Source organism: Dermochelys coriacea, chromosome 10, assembly GCF_009764565.3.
Source record: "Dermochelys coriacea isolate rDerCor1 chromosome 10, rDerCor1.pri.v4, whole genome shotgun sequence".
Classification (NCBI taxonomy): domain Eukaryota; kingdom Metazoa; phylum Chordata; order Testudines; family Dermochelyidae; genus Dermochelys; species Dermochelys coriacea.
Genome location: NC_050077.1, coordinates 7077144 through 7096119, shown reverse-complemented (window position 1 = coordinate 7096119; position 18976 = coordinate 7077144). Strand labels below are relative to the sequence as shown.

At 48.8% G+C, this 18976-nt stretch overlaps 3 protein-coding genes across 4 annotated transcripts in view; 2 read left to right on the top strand and 1 right to left on the bottom strand.

Annotated features, from left to right (window-relative positions):
• Positions 1-14: 14 nt before the first annotated feature.
• On the top strand, positions 15-12097 carry SMCR8 (SMCR8-C9orf72 complex subunit). The gene is made up of 2 exons (XM_038419010.2): positions 15-3094; positions 6583-12097. The coding sequence occupies exons 1-2, from the start codon at positions 744-746 to the stop codon at positions 7034-7036; spliced, it is 2805 nt and encodes a 934-aa protein (XP_038274938.1). The 5' UTR covers positions 15-743; the 3' UTR covers positions 7037-12097.
• Positions 7328-18976, top strand: part of LOC119862374 (chemokine-like receptor 1) — a 25779-nt gene continuing 14130 nt past the window's right edge. The window contains exon 1 of the mRNA XM_038419021.2: positions 7328-7452. The gene's annotated coding sequence lies outside the window, so the exon portion shown is untranslated. The remainder of the gene's footprint in view (positions 7453-18976) is intronic.
• The window catches only part of SHMT1 (serine hydroxymethyltransferase 1), a 15877-nt gene continuing 8853 nt past the window's right edge, over positions 11953-18976 (bottom strand). For both annotated transcript variants that reach the window (XM_043493626.1, XM_038419011.2), the window contains exons 8-12: positions 18306-18422; positions 16891-17013; positions 16175-16291; positions 13916-14026; positions 11953-13264 (exon numbers count right to left, since the gene is read on the bottom strand). In XM_043493626.1, the coding sequence (XP_043349561.1) occupies positions 13092-13264; positions 13916-14026; positions 16175-16291; positions 16891-17013; positions 18306-18422 (641 nt within the window). In that variant the 3' untranslated portion in view covers positions 11953-13091. The remainder of the gene's footprint in view (positions 13265-13915; positions 14027-16174; positions 16292-16890; positions 17014-18305; positions 18423-18976) is intronic.

Sequence of the window (18976 nt, the reverse complement as noted above, 5' to 3'; positions counted from 1 at the left end):
CGGAAACCGACACCATTTCCGGGTCAGAGGTCACAGCCCGAACGGTCATGTGATCGGAAGATGGCTGCCGGGCCGGGGGCCCTGCGAGGGAAGTGACGGTTTCCTGGTTCGAGCGCCAGCCCGGGAGAAGCGGGCCGGGGCGGCTCGGCTGGCGCTAGCGCCTGGCGTGGAGGAGGCCCCGGGCCGGAGGAGCAGCCCGTCCTCCGTGCCTGCAAGGACAGCCCGAGCTGGCGGGGGAAGAGCCGGCCCCTGCCCGTGTCCGGACTCGGGGAGAGACCCGGCCCTGGGCGGGAGGCCACCAGCGTGAGCGAGGAGCTGGCTGGGGGGCCCGCCCCCGACATCCTGGACCGTGAGGGAGCCGGTCCTTTGGGCTCGTGACTGAGAACCTGGGGTGGGGGGAGAGGCTGAGACAGCCCCCGGGACTGTGGGAATTGGGGGTACGTGGAAAACGGCGTGAAGCTGATCACTAGGGGTGCCGAGTGCGTGGCTGGGGCTGAGGAAGCTGATATGGGGAACTGACTTGCCAGGCACCTTGGATGAGGAGGGCTGACTCCCTCCCCTCCCGCTCCACCCCCAAGAGACCTTGAGGTGGGAGGACCTTAGCCCTGGACGGGGTTGGGAAAGGAGGCAGTTCCTTTAGTGTGAGAAAGGATCCTTCTCTTGATGGATTCTGGTTGATCTTTTCATTTTTTGGGTTGGGGGAAGGGTTCTCTTTTCCATGTCCTTTCATTCCACCTATAAATATGATCAGTGCCCCTGATGTGGTGGCTTTTACCAAAGAGGAAGAGTTTGAAGAGGAGGCATACAATGAACCATCCCTGCCCGAGGAATACTCTGTGCCACTTTTCCCTTTTGCTAACCATGGAGCCAACCCCTGGTCCAAGTTTTCTGGCTCCAAGTTCACCAAGGACTTCATTCTCATCTCTGAGTTCTCAGAACAAGTGGGCCCTCAGCCTTTGTTGACCATCCCGGATGATGCCAAAGTTTCTGGCACTTTTGATCTGAACTATTTTTCCCTCCGGATCATGTCTGTGGATTATCAAGCCTCCTTTGTGGGGCACCCTCCTGGATGCTCCTACCCAAAGCTAAACTTTGTGGAGGATTCCAAAGTGGTGTTGGGAGATTCCAAGGAAGGGGCTTTTGCTTATGTGCACCATCTAACTCTTTATGACCTTGAAGCTAGAGGCTTTGTGAGGCCTTTCTGCATGGCGTACATTTCTACTGATGAGCACAAAATCATGCATCAGTTTCAGGAGCTCTCTATGGAGTTCTCCAAAGCATCAGAGTGCTTAAAGACTGGTAACAGGAAAGCTTTTGCCAGTGAACTTGAAAAGAAACTGAAAGACCTTGATTACACCAGGACTGTGCTGCACAATGAAACAGAGATACAGAAGAAAGCCAATGACAAAGGATTTTATACAACCCAAGCCATTGAGAAAGCTAATGAACTGGCAAGTGTTGAAAAGTCCATTATTGAGCATCAAGACCTGTTAAAGCAAATCAGGTCATATCCTTATAGAAAACTGAAGAATTCTGATTTCCATCCATATGAGCCAGAGTGTGAACTAGATCAAGCTAACACAAGCTTTGATCAAGACTCTACTACCGCTAACCCTGATGAGCCTGGTGAAACGCATCTTTATGCACGGATGCCATCTTACACCCCTAAACTCATCAAAGCAAAATCTGCAAAATGTTTTGACAAGAAGCTGAAAACCTTGGAGGAACTCTGTGATGTTTATTTTTTCACCCAAACTCTTGATCAGTTAAATCAAATAGAGAAAACATTTAGAGGTGATGTGTGCTATCTTTTGACAAATCAGATCTGTAAAGAACTTTTAAAGCAGCAAAGTATAACCAACTTTCTTTTTGAAGATAAGTCTGTTTTAGATGAAAAACCAGCTGAAAAACAGTACAGTGGTTGCCAGGGATCTAATCAAGACACTGTCAACACCAAGTGTTTGGAAGAATCTCCAATTCCTAAAGTGTTAATCAGCTTGGAATCTTACAAATCTAGTGTGGAGTCTGTACCTATCAAGATGGAGCAGGAGATTGAAGATCCCCAAGAACCAGAAGTGACTGAACCTATTGGTTTTGACCAGGAGAATTTGGAATACCTTGATGCAGACATTAAAGGGAGTATTAGTAGCGGTGAAAGCATTGAGGTTTTGGGAACAGAAAAGTCTGCTGCTATTCTGACAAAATCTGAGAGCCAGGCAAGTTTGCCTATCCACCCAAGTCCACAAGTGGTCAGGAGCAAGGCAGTCGGCAGAAGGACCATCAGTGAGGACAGCATTGAAGTCCTCAGCTTGTGTCCTTCGGAATCTTTGATCCCTGAAGATTTTAAAGCAAGCTACCCAAGTGCCATTAATGAAGAATCTTATGCAGATGATGAAGGCCGAGGTATTCACATCAGCCCAAGTTTAAATCCATCTAACGTTGAAGAGATGGAAGGCAATTCTGAACAGGAGAAATTATTGCCAGTTGATTCTGCCTGTTGTATTGGGAAAGAGTCTCCAAACTTTTTAGAGCCTCTACCTGACCTAGCACATAAACATTGTGATGATGATGATGGTGTGGTCAGTATTCCACCACAGCCATATAGGCAGGTGGATCAGGGATTTCATGTGAACTTCACAGACTGTTCTTCACATGATGATGTCTCAGGAGGACTCCTTTCATATGAACTTGATCCGCGTTACTTAAGCAGTAAAGAGGCCAGTAGAATTAGCCTGGATGAATACTCAGACTCCACAAGCTATGTGAGCAGTGCAGCATCCACGTGTTCTGATAAGACTCCTTCTCCTGCTTATCCTCTCAGTCACTGTAATGAAAGGCACAAAAAAAAGGCTGGCCAGAATGCCTTGAAGTTCATTAGGCAATATCCCTTTGCTCATCCTGCAATATATTCTCTGCTCAGTGGAAGGACGCTAATAGTGCTGGGGGAAGATGAAGCAATGGTAAAGAAACTTGTGACTGCTCTCTCCATCTTTGTTCCTAATTGTGGGGTGTATGCCAAGCCTGTGAAACAGTGGGTCACTTCCCCTTTGAATATCATGGATTTTCAGAAGTGGAAGCTGATTGGACTGCAGAGGTAAACTAACAGAGATCTCCTTCAAATAGTAGGTTCATGGGCTTACTAATGTTAAGAGGTCCAAGCGAATAGTTCCTTTTTTGAGACCTCTTACATTAAAAAAGGAAGTATTGAAGGGGAATTGATACTGTAATCAAACCCTCGCCCCTCTATAGTCACTTTCATTTGGTGGGGCTTGTTGCTACACATTCTGTTTGTTAGGTGTACATGTGTGTCTGTATAAGGTAGTGGTCCCCAAACTTTTTATGTCACACCCCACCTAGGGGCCAGGAGCTGAAGCTGGGGCCTCGGCTGGGGATGGAGCTGGTTGGCACTCCCTCCTGGCCCCCTGTAGGGGCTGGTCTGAATCTGCTGTACCCCCGCAGAATGTTCCTCTGTGCCCCACTCACAGTTTGGGGACCACTGGTGTAAAGGGTGGTATTTCCTCCAATACTTTCCTTCCTAGAAATCCTTTTAAGTGTTAAACTTCCAATGCATTCTGTTGGGTGTTAGCTATCAGATTCCTTTGAAAGTCAATGGGAAATCATTCCGCTAAAATACCAAAGCCCTCCCCCCCCCCCCCCATCCACCAAAGCACTCAAGCAAGTGTATTGGTCCAGTGCTTTGCTGGAGCAGGGCCATAATACTTTAAGGTGTCCCTTTGAATTCCTTCTTGTGTTCCCACCAGAGGAGTCGGAACCTCTTGGGTAAAAGTCTGCTTTTCTTCTAGCTGAAGTTTGTTTTAAACTGTCCTCCTTGTCACATGGGCCTTTAGTTTTCCATTAGATTTTTATTTAGAAATGTGCTTTCGATTAAATGAAAGGCTAGAACATCTGACCAACAACAGTTGTTTGAATTAGAAGGAAAGTGGCCTGCTTGTATCGGTGTATTAGCAACCTAACCTAGGTTAGGGTTAGGTGATGGGGAGAGATGCAGAAGTCCTGTTCTGAGCCCTGTGGTGATGTCTATATACAGTGGAATGTGTTTGAGTGAAACCGCAGTATAAAATGGCACGACAGGCCCAAATTGCTCCATGTGCTGCAAGGTTCAAACTACAGTTTGGCTTATTGGGAAACTTCAGCTTTAGGTGAAGATATTCTGTGGAAAAGCAGCACTGGAAGAGGGTTTCCCTGGGGCTGTAAGATATTTCTAAAATCTATTTATTCACTTCTTAAAACGTACGGTATTACTTTGTTTGCTACTATATAAAAACAGCCATACAACAGTGCTCTTGCATGTTGCATTTCCTACCTTTATAGAATGAAGCTGTGTTCTAGAAAGTTTGCACAGTCATTCTTACACACAGAGAATATAGATCAAAGTTTATAATGCATCCGATGAAGTGAGCTGTAGCTCACGAAAGCTTATGCTCTAATAAATTTGTTAGTCTCTAAGGTGCCACAAGTACTCCTTTTCTTTTTGCGAATACAGACTAACACGGCTGCTACTCTGAAACCTATAATGCTAAGAGTTTAGTTACAATAATTTCGACTAGAATAGGTTTCAGAGTAGCAGCTGTGTTAGTCTATATTCGCAAAAAGAAAAGGAGTACTTGTGGCATCTTAGAGAAACAAATTTATTTGAGCATAAGCTTTCGTGAGCTACAGCTCACTTCATTGGATGCATTACAGATCAGCAACTCTTTCCTCTGGTTTGAGGTTGGGGTGCGCCTCTCCTGACAAGATGACCTTAACCATGCAGAATTGGGAGCAATGGGCAGAGTTGTTTTAGGGTTATGATTATCTCGGTTAAATCACACACACTTGTTAGTCCTTGTTAGGTGACTGCTTGTTGTGAATGTCCTTTGACTTCGCATCTCAGCGAGAAATGCCCAGACTCTGTAGTGGAACTCTCTTGTCTAAGGATTGTTTACAAAAAGTTTCTCTACAACTAGAGTTTCATCAACATCAAAGCTACTATCTATCAAAAATAATTCTGGGGGACGGGGGGAGCTGTTGGAAAGGGGACCCCAAAGGCTGTTCCTTCACTTCCAGTAGGGAACAGTTGTAGCAGTATTTGCATCTATTCACCAGCAATTTCTTCTTAGTTCTTGCATGCCCGTGGATAGTAGTGACTTGACTTCCTATCCACCCGCTCCCTGCAGAATTCCTGTGTTTCCCTGCCAAAAAGCTGCCCAGGGAAGGGGGACTACCACAGGTGCAGGGTTTTTTGGGGGGATTGCCCCCCCAACAGAGGCGAGGCATGGGGGGCATTCAGGGTTATGTGCCACTCCCCACCGCTCATTTCTGCAAGTGCGGAACTGCCCAGCTGAAGGAAGGAAGCTGCATCTCTGCTCTGCTGACTCTACAGCTGAATACTGGGTCCTAGTGCCAGTTTTGCAGTCCTTTTATGTGCTGGGAGCCTTCCTGTTTTTTGTGCAGCAATGAGTGCCTGAGGTGGGGGAAATGAGGGAAGGAGGACCAAAGGGGTGGGAGACAGAGGCAGTGGGAAGGAATGGGGGGTGAAATAGGACAGGGGCAGAGGAAAGTAGGAGTGAGGGGAGGGGGATGGAGAAGAAAAGGGAATAGGGGAATCGTGGGTGGGCAGCAGGAGCTCGGCATGCAATATCCCCTTGGCAGCAGCTGGGGCTTCCCAGTTAAGCAGGCCCATCGAACCCTGCACCTGACAAGCCCTACCACCCTACATCTGGACCCCTCCGATGAGCCCCCCACGCCACTGAGCCCCAACCAGCTGCACCTGGACCCCCACCCCATCAAGCCCCACTCCACCAGCACCCACACCCCCCTGCTATGCTCCCACACCAAGCCCCATCTCCCAACACCCAGACCCCCCCCCGTTGAGCCCCAACGACCTTCACCCAGATCCCCTGCAGAGTCCCAATTGCCCCTGCACCCGGAACCCCCCAATGAGCCCCTGTGCATCCAGATCTCCCACTGAGCCACCTGCACCCAGACTGCCCCACATAGAAACCTCTAACCCCACACCTGGATCCCCACCACTAAACCCCTCCACACTTGGATCCTGCTGGGCTGAGCCTGCCCACCCACAACAGGTGCGCCTGGCACAGAGGGGCAGGGCCCCGAGATGTGTCTTGGGCAGGCCCAGCCCTTGCACTGTATCAGGGTCAGATGCAGCCTCACGGCCAAGTCCCTATACTGCGGGAGGTGGGGGCTTCAGGGTGATCTCCCACGTCAGTGCAGCCAGTGGCCTGTGCTCCCCACTGCCATGGTGGAGCCACGTTTATTTATTGACAAATACAATTTACAGAATTTTAAAATATTGTACGCATCACTTTTTTTGGTGCAGAATTCCCACAGGAGTATTTCAGTGTAAGCCAAGGTTCACTATGGACACCTTTAAAGGCTCCTCTACGTTCGATCTCTGCTACCAAATCCAAGTGACAGGTTTCCTCTTAAAGATGATTGTGCTGTAGTTTATGAAACCTTTCAATCTAGTTTGTACAAACATCGTGTCTTTGTATCATCTGTCAGTGTTTCACAGCTTCCCTTGTGTTCCTTAGTATGCTGTATCTCTCTTCTCTTTTGCAGAGTGGTTTCCCCTGCTGGTGTTAATATGCTGCACTCCTTGAGTCGATACAGCCGGTACATCAGCATTCTGGATGCAGACAGTAAGACTCTACGCTGCCCCCTTTATAAAGGAACCCTGGTGCCCATGCTTGCTGATCACCGCACTCAGATCAAACGAGGAAGCACCTACTATATGCACGTCCAAAATATTCTAACTCAGCTGTGTTCTAAGGCCTTCTTGTACGCCTTCTGCCATCACTTGCACCTTCCCATCAACGAGACAGAAACGGAGGAATCCATTGCGTCTCGCAGGATGAACTTTCTGAAACTTCATCTGGGACTTGTGAATGAAGATGTCAAAGTGGTACAGTACCTAGCAGAGCTGCTGAAATTGCAGTACATTCAGGAACCTGTCAGGCGTATTAACCCTGTGCTCAGATTTGACTACGTTCCCAGCTTTTTATACAAAATTTAGTATCACCTGGGCTGCCCTTCTATGGACTCTGATTTTGATGAAGATCATCTGTGCTTGACTTGGCTATTTACAAATAACTGATATATCGGGAAGAATACAAAGCAGTCAACATATTTGCAAGCAAGAGTCTGCTGTGTAGAAAACATTGTGTATGAAGGAACCTGATTTCTGTGCGACTCCCTGCAGCTGAGAACTGGATGTGTTGTACCCCAGCAAAGAAACGAGATCTAAAAATTTTGGCCACTCCATCTTCAAATGTTAAAGGGACACTATCAACTTTTAAAAACCTTACTAAGAACACCATTCCTTTCATGTTCATGACGCAGTGAGGGTGGGAGAAGTCGGCTATCTTTGTGGGGTGACATCTGACGAGTAGTGTCCAGTCCCCTCAGTGCATGGTAACTTATATATTCAAGGTAAAACTTTGCATTTTCCTGGCGACATCAGCGTTGCTAGTGCATAGACAGGAGTAAAGTCTGAGCCCTGGGGGTTTTGACTGTTTTATATATACAACAAAATACATTTGCCCAAGGGTGGGGTGATATTGATCTCTATATATTAAAGCTTCCAAGCATGATGGAGGCTAAAAATTACCTGCCCACATGAAATAATTCACAGTGCCCCTTTGCATTCTCTGTGCTTGTTAATGGTTCGTGGAATTGATTGTTGTTGAGCCTATGAGCTAGAGATCGAAGCATGTATTCTTCTGTTGATTTCTCAGCTTTGCTGGAAGACAAAAAGGTGTAAGGAGTCCTTCTGTATCGTCAGACTGCATGGAGGCTCCCTCTTCAGTGTGAATGTAGAGCGCTGTGCCTTGTTAATTTGCAGCATACTCTTTTCTTGATGACCTGGGGATGGGGAAGGAGACCTACAAGTCTTTAAAGCTTGCTAAGACTTTGCAGCACTGCTGTGGTGTAACCTTGAAGGAAATATGCTAGTTGAATAGCAAAAAGGGCCCCTGTTGGTTGCTCTCTCAGAGTTTAGAGAACGAATAGTGCAACTCAGCTGAAGCTGCACGCAGAGGGAGGGATGGGGACAAGGAGCCTCTTAGGGCAGGCACTCGGAGATCTGGAATGAATGTTTTATCTTTTGTAGTTTTGTGTCGGGGGTTAGATTTGCATTGGATAGGAAAATGAGTGTAGGCTTGGCAGCAGCGAGTGCTGCTGCTGGCTCTGTCTCACCACTCCAAGTTTGTTTATTTTTAACGCCAGGCCTTTGCAACTTCTCTACTACCTCTCCCATAGCATCCATTGGGTAGTTCTGGATGCCACATGCAGTACTGCGTTTCACTGAGCCTATTTGTTGGATACTGAGGACTTTCAAAGCTCCTCCCACATTGCAAACTGTGCCAGAACCTTTAGACTGCTTTTATGGTGGGTGCTGAAGGATTCATGCTCTGCTTTCATCATGCATCTCTTCCATTGCCACCCCTTGGCTAGAGATTACGGCAGTACATCCAATGCCAGCCCCCCAAGTTCTTTTACATGAGAGAAAAGTCTTGGTGGAAAAGATCACCGTGATTTTATTTCTTTTTAGCACTGTTCTCATCTGATTCGGAGGGAACATAGGTTTTACTAGAGTAGCTGAAGTGTGTGTGTGTATTTTTAAACCTCTGTCTAATGTGATTATGTGAGACAGTGCTGAAATTGAATGTAAATTTCTCTAATGTACCTGAGGAAGCTGCAATGCAGAGTGTTGGGTTTGTTAGTGTATTTTAGATTCCATTGAAACTTGATGTGATAGCTGTGCTATTATGTAACGTGCATCCCAAACAAAGAGAGGCTCCTTAGAGACGTATTGCACTGAATGTTCCTAGCCTCCATAGTGCTGTAACACTGACTCCTCCTCACACACAGAAACGTCTTTGAGACAGTACTTACTGAAGCAGGCCAGGGGAAGCAATGGGGAGGGACAACTGTTTTAAGTATTAATATCACTGCTGAGGCTTACAGTGAGACCAGGTCAAACAGGAAATAGTGAGTTACCAAAGGCTCACTAAAGTTGGAGGTTGCTTGTGATTTTTAGCATGCAGTCAGGAGCCAGTGCAAAGTAGCCTTTTGCTGAAGGGTTGAGCAGTGTATGCATGTGTCACATCAGCTTTACATGTGTCTGCACACCACGCTGAAGAATTGTTTGCACATTTGAAAAGCGTGTTTAAAGAACTTTTCTTTTTCAGATTATAAATGTGACTGCCTGTATGCAGCTACTGCATGTGAACTGGGTCTGCTAAGTGAAAGCTATTTTTATGCTTATATAAAAACATTGTAATGTACTAGGTGACTGAAGCCACTGCTTGTTAAATCAAGGATGTGTCTTAATAACCTTAAGCCTAGACAAGATTCCAAGTAGAAAAAGAACAGCTGGGATCTTAAGAGAATAATGCAGGTAATATGATTCAGTCGTAACCTCTCTGCCTATTAATTGATCGAGTGGAAATATATTCATCTCAAGACCTCATCTTTGTACTGAAAAATAACCTGACGCTAATTGGGAGTGAGGAGGCTAAGACATACTGAAGTCCTGGGAGACTTTTGTCTCTCCCTAGCTGACAGCTCAGAGCAGTGGAGCAGGACTGGTGATGGTTGCAGGATACAGAATTATGGGACTTTCTAGTTACAGCAGCCTTCATCTGTACTTTGTTCAGACTCCTAAGGTGGTAAATGAAGATTCTCATTTTTTCTCTATGTGCAAAACTGCATCGGGGTCTAATGTTCTGCAAGGTGGGGTTAGTAGCAGTTGGGCTTCCACCAGTCTCACTCCCCTGAGCTACTTACCACAATGCAATTCTTCTTAATTTCAGAATCTTCCCCCACTTTGGGAGTGATCCTGGACCATTTGACCTGCCCCTTTTGCTCCTGATTAAGAGAGAGTCCTATGCTACATGCAACTTTTATTTGCTTTAACGTTGAGCGAGCAGTGCAGGTAAACACACTTCAGGAAACAGAGGCTGTTCCACTGAAAGTAGCTAGGCACAGCTGGAGTGGATCTTCTACCTGAATTGATAGATCCTTGTTGCTTGTGATTCCCTTTTCCTTTCATCCACAGTGAGGGGGAAAGCCTATGGAAACCTGAACTGGCTGACAGTGGTTGGAAAGTTGCCTCTCTTGATTGAAAGCTTTCAGAGTCTATGGATTTACCATATTGTAAGAATCCCTGCTTAGGCACTTTAAGACTTTACCTGGTCCTTAACCATGTTGCCTCAATACCTTCAGATATCAGGAACCATTCGTTAATTAGGAACTTAATACTAATGGTCCCCACTGTTGATCCTGACATGCACATTAGTAACTGGTTTACGCTTCAAAGGCCAAAGTAAGACACCAGTGCCTGTTGAGATTCAGCCACACTTTTTAGACCGGGCGTTGTACCAGACCCTGCTGGCTAGTAGCTGCTGCTGTACGTTACTAAATGAGGTCTCTCCCTCTGAAAGCCTGCAGACCCAGTGTTGTATTGTGTTTCTGTAAGTGCCACCAGCATGCACCCCACAACACGTTGCATGGCTGGCTGTGGGTCCACTTCCTATTTTTGTGTTGTCTGTGTCAGGGAGACATGGTTTGTAAGCCCCACATGAGAATTCATCAGAGCAAAGGTCTCCTGTGGCCTTCCATGACTAATCAGGACAGCAGATTGCAATTACTGTCCTCTACCTTCCTGTGTTTGAAGATGTATTGTTGGCTTGCACTCTTTAATTAACCTAGCCTCATGCTTTCAGATACAACAATTAGGATGGTCAGCCATACGGAGGGAGGTGATGTTAATTCTCTACCAGCTCTGTTTCTCAGAGAACAGTGCTCCGATTTACCTTAAGCCAGTAGCAATCAATTCTAAGCAGCTCAAGAGCTGTTTTGCCTTTAAACTAGAAGAGGGAAGCAATGCCTGGGCTATGGCAATAGTAGTAGATCACTTTTTAAGGGGTTGGATATGTGGCTTGGGTTTGAAAGCCTGTAGGACTGACTGAGGATTGTGCATCGCATGATGTTCTCAGTTTTCAATAGGCAGCAGACTCGGTGCGGTCAGAAAGTCTGATTGTGCAAGATACTGAGTGCCCAACTCGCGTTCAGACTCAGTGCCTGGAAGGTTTAGGCCCCAAATGGATGGCAGGGAGCTGCTACACACATGGGGCTGCTGTTGGGTTACAGCAGTTACAAAAGCCAACTGTCCCAGTGAAAAGCTAGAACAAGTGTTACAACTGGAAATCCAGTGAGCTGCAAAGGAGGCTGGTCCTGAAATACAGAGCTCCTGTAGTCCACTGGACCCCGAGTGAATAGTGCTACGTAAGGGCTTACGTTGGCATAGCTTCGTCTCAGGGGTGTGAAAAATTACTTGGTCGACAGAAGAAGTCTTCCGTCGACCAAGCTACTGCCTCTCAGGGAGGTAGATTAGCTACAGCAATGGGAGAACCCCTCCCATTTGAGTAGTGTCTACACTGAATCACTATAGCTTTGCCACTGTAGTGTCTTAAGTGTAGATATAGCCTTAGCCAGCCAGTGACAGAAAAAAGACTGGACTGCCAAGACATTTTAAAGTGAGAGCCTAGAACCTGCTACCATAGCTTGAGAAATCATAAACCTACTACATACTGGTTGCTGAGAGATGCATTTTAACTGGAAGGCAGAAGCACAGGGTATCTGGCCTCAGGGCAGGGTAGGTCAGTAGATGAATGGGGCTGGGCTAAGAACTGCCTTTGAGGGCGGTGAGTAGGCTGTGATGAATTCTCATCTTATTTTAAAGCACCATATCTTATTACTGCATGTCAAGTTCCTTGTCTGTGTCTGGGTACAGAGCACCTATATCAATAGCTAGACCGAGTGTCACCTGGAAGAAATCCAAGCTGCATGTTGTAATGTGTAGTGATGTAGGTGTTGCTGCACAAGAGCTTAACAGATGTTAATACCAAATGAATCGTAGGAGAAATGTACTTTTAAAAAAATTATTTATTTGGGTTCAGATATTTTTGAAATACAAAAAAAAAGTTGGTTGTATTTTTTAAAGCTTATTCTTGTCATACATTGTGATTAAATTCTAATTTGACTGTGCTTATTAAAAAATGGTCCTACCTAAGCTTTGGGCTCAGATGTTTGAAAAACTGACTGGACGCGGTGGCTTGAAATATTGACATCATTTGAAACATTGATTAATAGGGGAAGTCTGTGGTATGTGCTTTGGAGTTATAAAAGCACCAAAAATGTGTTTCTTTCAGTAGCTCAGTCTTGCAAAATTGCACCTGGACTAGTATGTTTGCCAATCATGATTACAATGGAAACTTGCTTGTCAGAGTTACTCTCCCATGGAGAGGGGGATTGTGGAAGGCTGAATAAGCTATTCTGAAACTAGCAAGACATGTTTTAAGGCAGTCAAGTCTGATGCTTTCCTACTGCAACCTTTAAATACAAAATGTGACTGTAAAGTGACTCCAGTGGGAACTCTGAATATAACAGCTTATGTTGTTGAAAATCTCTTTAAAATATGGCATAGATCCCTGCTCAGAGCAATGCCTGTTCATGCATTCGGAAGTATGCTAGCTATAAGTTGAGCATTTGCAGCCCCCCTTAACTACAGTGGGAGGTAGGGGTGCATCAGCACCTTTTTGCAGATCTATCAGTAATTTGGACTTTAGAGCTACCCTGTTTGTCCTCATTAAAAGTGCAGTTGATGTATTAAAAATCAGGTGCCAATTTCAATCATTTAAAAAGAGTTAAGTGCTCCACCGTTCACAGTTACTAGAAAAGGACCTGTTTCCTAAAGGGAGGCTTACCAGCCCCTTGATCGTGGCCACAGGTGTGGGGCAGCACACTACAGGGGTAGCCTAGGCGGAGAGGCAGGTAAAAAATTAAACTTTTTTTTAAAAGCCATCTGCCTTGTGGGAACAAATCACAAAGAGGAGAAGAGAGGAGGTTAACGGAAGTGGGGGTGGGGAAGTGACATTTCTCTTAGTTCCCTTTGCTTGTCAGATGGCAACAGATGCCTTCCTAATGGATGTGGATGCACCGCAATCCCAGTTTGCTTCCCCAGAACTCTCTGGTAGCCCTGGATTGGGTGCAGCTGCGGCCTTGTTTTAAAGGACAGGCAGGCCAGGGAGTGGGAAGCCAGCAGCAAAGGTCTCTACCTCCTCTTTCAGAGACTTGAGACCCGCCTGGTACTTCCCATCGCTCACCAGCCTCTCCTTGAATTCCTTCAGCGTCGCTTTGGGGCTCATGTCGTTCTGAATCCTCAGCGTCAGCTCTATCCCTGTGTGGACGATTGGTTAATGCTGCCAGAGGGCGGCTCAGACTGACAAACGTTCCCTCCCTGTAGCCCATGGAACGCAAACCCGTTAGCTCTCCAGCCCCTGCCACTGGAGGGGAGATGGGATCTGAATGCGCAGGCTGTATCCTGCTCCCATAAAGCTCTGCCAGCCCTGCTGCCCTGCACCACGCTGGGGGGCTGAAGATGCCTTCTTTTAGCAAATGCAACTGGGGGGAGTCAGGAGGATGCTGGGCCTAGCCTGCATGGGATCTGTTGCTCTCAGTGGAAGTGTGGTTGTTTCCACCACATGGTGACACCCAGAGAGCAGGCCTGAGTGCATCACAGCAGCCGCCGTTAGTGCCAGGTTACTACAGGCCCAAAGGGGAGTCTGTGGCACCAACCATTCGGAAAGCTCCTTGGAGTTGGAAAATGGGCACATTAGATCAGGAGTGGACACAGCACAGGGACCGGCCAGGATCCCTCAATTCAGTAGAGCCACACTGAAATCTAGTGTTCACCCAGGGCGTGGTCCAACTCCCAGTGTAATCAGCAAGAGGAGCTGGCTTAGGCCTTTACAGCAGAAACTTTTGCTCTGGAACCTGCTGGAGCCACAGCTCTGCCTTGCTCAGCCAAGTGCAGCAGCCTTAGCCTTACCTTTGTGGATGAAATGAGCTACTTTTTGGAAGTCCTCTTCCCGGAATCCCCGGGAGGTCAAAGCTGGTGTCCCAAGCCTCAGGCCGCTTGGGCGCAAGGCACTCTTGTCACCTGTGTCAAAAGGACTCCGTCAGGAGAACCACGCTCCCACAAGCACTACTGAAAGGAGCAAGCTTCCTCCCATGACCAGTGGTCTTGGCTGGAGTTATTTTGGGGGGGAGTGGCAGGAGAGTGGCATCCTTCATTTTAGAGCTCTCTCTAGCTTGGTTTGGGGTTGTCCACATGCCCCTCTCTGCCCAGCTCTCATAAGGAGGCTGCATGGCAAAACAGGAAAGCCACTGGCCTCTAGGTTTACAGCCCCAAGACTTGGCTGTGACCTTGCCAATCACCTGGAAGCAACAGTGAAGAGGTACATTTAACTGTCGTTGGGTTGGTGGGAACAGCAAGCCAGGTCTTGATCAGCCAGTGCCAATTCCCTTTCAGCCCCAGCATGAACCAAAGCTTAAGAAGGAAAGGAAGAGCAGCCCCCATGCTCCCCACGGGAAACGTCTCCAGCCAGCAAGGCCGTGAGGTGAGTCTCCCCGCTGCATTCTAAGATTCACTATCAGCGGCATGGAGGCTGGGAGAGAAGCCTGCCCCTGCTTCCAGCCTACAAAGCTGCTGCACTTACAGGTTTCCCCCAAGCCCACTGGTTTGACGCACTGATCAGACATGGAGAGAGCAGGAGCACCTGCTTAAACAGTACATGGTTATGTAGTCCCTTTTATACAGGCAGCTCCAGCGTGGAAATGCAGCCACTTCAGGGATGGAGTGTAGTGCAATGCAGTGGAGGGCAGAGGGGTAATTGGGGGTGTGGGCAGCAGGCAAATAAGTACCCTAATATGGGAGTGTCTGCAGAGGAGCTGGCATGTGCTGGTTTAATGCCCCCCCCATGCACCAGAGAACTTAGAGTAAAGCCTGAATTACCCCTGCCGGGTGTGGAACTTGTGGGGCCGGGTGTTTCCAAGATCAGGAGGCAGAGAAGAAGAGTTGAATTCAGCTCCCTGAACTGGCCTTGGGCGTGGAACTGGGGCACGGTCTGCGGCCACAGACCAAACGCATCAGCGTGAAGCTGGCTCATCCAGAAATTAAGGCTGCGATTCTGTCATGGTGATTGTGGAAAGTCACAGATTCCAAGACTTTCTGCAACCTCTGCAGCTGCAGCGGCCGGTGCAGCTGACCCCAGGATCCACCCTGGGGCCAGCCGCTGCTCGGGCAGCCCCAGGGATGGCCTGAGCAGCAGCCGGTGCAGCCGTCCCCAGGGACGGCCCGAGCAGCCGCGGTCCAGGGGCAGCCAGCGCAGCAACCGTGGGGAATGCCCAAGCATGTCCTGGGGGCAACCCCGAGGGCTGGCGGGGGGGCAACCCCGAGGGCTGGCGGGGGGGCAGTCCCTAGGTGACTTGGAGCAATGGGCCAGCAGGGGCAGTCAGCCCTCACCGCTAGAGCAGGGGCCACCCAGAACAGCAGGGCCCCAGGAGCAGAGGTTTAGTCATCATGGGTATTTATAGTAAAAGTCACTGGCTGTGAATGTTTATTATCAGTGACCTGTCCGTGACTTTTACTAAAAATACCCAGGATTAAATCTTAGCTTTACTAACAATACTTCAGAGTAAATCTACCCGAAGCACTTGCCAGCGAACAAGTGAGAACCCCAAGGGCACAGGGAAGTGAGGGGTTAACGCTGGGAAAGGAAGACTTAGTCTTGCTGAAGAAACATTCCCTGGTGCTGTCCTTGGTGGCTCTCCAGCCTTCAGCAGAACACAGAGAACAGAGCCGACCCCTTTTTAGTCCTTATGCTGTAGGAAACCTTCTTGCCTGCCTCAGACCTTCCTCCTCTTGGGATCTGACCCCAGAGCGGAGATCTGGCCCCACCACCAAGAGCAGGTTTCTCAAGTGAGCGGAGGTTTGTCTGGCTTGACCCTACCTCTTCCTTCAATGAAGTCTCTTCCCCTCACTGATAGAAATAGTTCTAAGTGTGGCCACTCGTGGGCCAAACACAGCTTGCCAAGCCAGCAACACTCAGTTGTCAGCCAAGATGCTCTGCTCTGCAGCCCTAAAGATAAGGCTCCTAAATCTGTCTTTTGGCACCTAGCAAAGTGGCCCCGTTTCCCCAGGGATCCTGAGCAACCCCAGCTCTCTGGGTGCTGCCCTGAAGCAGGCTGCAACCTGTGTGAAACTGCAAACTTGGCTAAGCAGTCAGTTGAGAGAGGACCTCCTCACCAGGACAGGTGTTCTTGTTACAGGCAATGGAACAGACTTCCAGCACCCGCTCGGCCCTCCCACCATCCGTCCCTCTGTTGCGCAGGTCCACGAGGATCAAGTGGTTGTCAGACCCACCTGGAAGAGGAATAGAAGGACGAGAAATGGACACAATCTAGTGCATTAGAAGTCAAGGCACTGAGGCTGGGATATTGGAAGTTAAGTGCTTGGGCTCAGTCCTACTCCCACTGACCATTGCAGTTATAACCACAATGCTGCCCAGGACTGCGGGGAGCAAGAGTTGGGCCACAGGGTGGTGGAGCAGCCTGCCATGGGGCAGGGAAGTGCTCCAGCAAAGGGAGGGCTAGGAGAACAAGAACTATCCGGAGCCTAAAGGAAACAGGCCTACTAGCTAATGGTCTCTCTTATTGGCTTGAGGTTTGCTGCTGTGTCTATGGCTCGGGCCACAACAACGTATTAGACACCTGTATCATTTCTGTGCGCCAAGCTCTGCGCTCAAACTCTCCTGAGATGGGTGGCCGGAGGAAGATCTCCCTGCACGTGTATCCTAAAAGGTTGTGTTATAACAGAGCTCCGGCCCTTTCTATAACCATCCCAATCCAGCCTGAGTCAGCAGGAGTCTGTGGCCTTCACTAGAGTTGGGATCAGGCCCTAGGCAACAGAAACAGCCTCATTTTCAGGAGGAAATGTAGTGGATACCTAGTAGTTGTCCTTACCAGTGACCACATGGTAGCCCAGTGTGATCATAGTGGCAGACAGTGCCTGGCAGTTTGCAACAACCTGCTGTTGATAGGCTTTGAATTCCGGGGTCATGGCTTGCTTCAAAGTGACAGCGATTCCTGGGCAGAAAGGAAAAGTGTTGCGTCTCTATGCTAGCATCAAGAAGCCAGGCTGCTCCGTGCCTGGGCTCAGTGGTGACCTGGAGCATTGACAATGGAACCCTGGCCTGGAAAGCTGAGGAACGATCCTTCCCAAGCCAGGCCTAGAATAACGGCTAGGAGGCTTTAAAGACACAGCAATGCAAGGTCCCAGAGCTGTTCTTCGCGACACAAAGCGCCTATTGGCCGTCAGTGCTGCACAGTCCACGTTTACGCTAGCTGTTTACAACAAGTTCTGGTGAGAGGCACAAGGGCTTGTGAACCCCACGGTGGAATTTAATTCCATTATACAGCTGCCAAAATCTCACTAGCTGATGCCCAATGGTCTGATGGGTCAGAGTCACAGGCCCACTGCTAGGGGATGTTTCTACAGTGGGATTTCAGATTTCTCCAGCGCAATGGCCAGAGGGTTAGAATGCAACTGTGTCTTTTGTGTGGTATCTTTCCCCCACCTCAGCACTGAATACCAAGACGTGGATCTGGACTCTCCCAACTGGAGGAAAATCACCTGCTGCCTATTTCTATCAATAGGGAGAGGAATGTGGGAATCCACAGAAAAAAAGCTGCTCTTGCTGATTAACAGGAGGGGTTCGGCCAGGGGAGAAGGGTTCCAGCCAGAGGATGATACTCTGCTGTTCTTCAGTGCTGGCTATCAGAGGATCGCAAAGCTTGCTGCAAACTGACTAACCCTCCCTCCCTCTGAGCTGTAGGGCCATGGTACAGCTGGGGAAAGAGGCAGAGAGGAATCTGACCCAGAATGACAGGAAGTCTGGGCTCCCCACTCTCATGCTGGGGCCTGCCTATGGAGGCAAGGTCAGCCCTGGGTCGCCAGCCCTTGACCTTCATATCCCCATGCACAGCCAGCAGCCTTGGTCACCTTCAGTACTGGAGTTTTAGCTCCCATATGGTACAAGATAAGAGGCAGTACTAGAGACCAGCAGAATATTGGGCAGCAGGGCAGCTCCAAACTCTTGTCTGGGTGCTGGTCCCAGGGGGGCTGCAAACTCATCCTTAACACTTCACCCATGAGACCCTGCACTGGGCCCTGCCTCCCCAGCTTGTGTGACCTGGCTGGGACTCCCACATGGAGCCAAATATCCCTTTGGCCATCAGCTGCAGGGGGCACTGTTAAACAAAGTGCATTTTCTCCTGCTTCAAGCCCTGCAACTTTGGCTGGAACTAGAAATGCCCCGGCCGTGCGTGGTGGTGCAGCGCTAAAGTTCAGCCACTGAAGAGCCCTCTGGGGCCCCTACCTGCAATGGCATGGTTGTGAGGCCCTCCCTGAAGCCCTGGGAAGACGGCCTGGTTGATGGGGCTTTCCAGGTTGTATAGAATTTCCTTGCCACTCTTGGGATCCACGCTGCGAGCTCCTAGGAGGGAAGGGGGATGGTCACTGTCTATGGGGCCCAGCTCACTCATTGTTCTTCATGCAACTTCTCCCGTGTTCTATAGCTGGGTGGGTTTAATCAGTCTTGTTTTAACCCCATGGTGGCTGGAGTCAGGATGTCACAACCCTGCACCCCAGCAGTGTGCTTGGAGCTGTGCAGAGCCCGCTACGGCCTGTGGAACTTGCAAACTCAAAGCGCAGCAGAATAGGTGGGCACCAGCATGATGGTAGGCAGGAGTGGGAGAGGAGGGTGGTGGACTTAGCAGAAGGAGTGAGCTGAGGAGGGATTTGAATGAGGAAAGGGTGAATGTGTAACCCAGTCTTTGGTGCTCTGGCCCCTTTAAGGTGTGACGGGAGCGACAACCTGAGGCTGATGAGCCTGCGACAGCTTGCCGGACGAAGCTAGATCTTTTAGCTCAGGCAATAGAGGCTCAAGCCTTAAAATCCACAGCTCCCGGTTCAATCCCTGCTGCCCCTGACCCAGGCCTGTACAGGGAACTGAGCTGGGCTAGGGAGGGAGGGCCAGGCAGGGGGCAG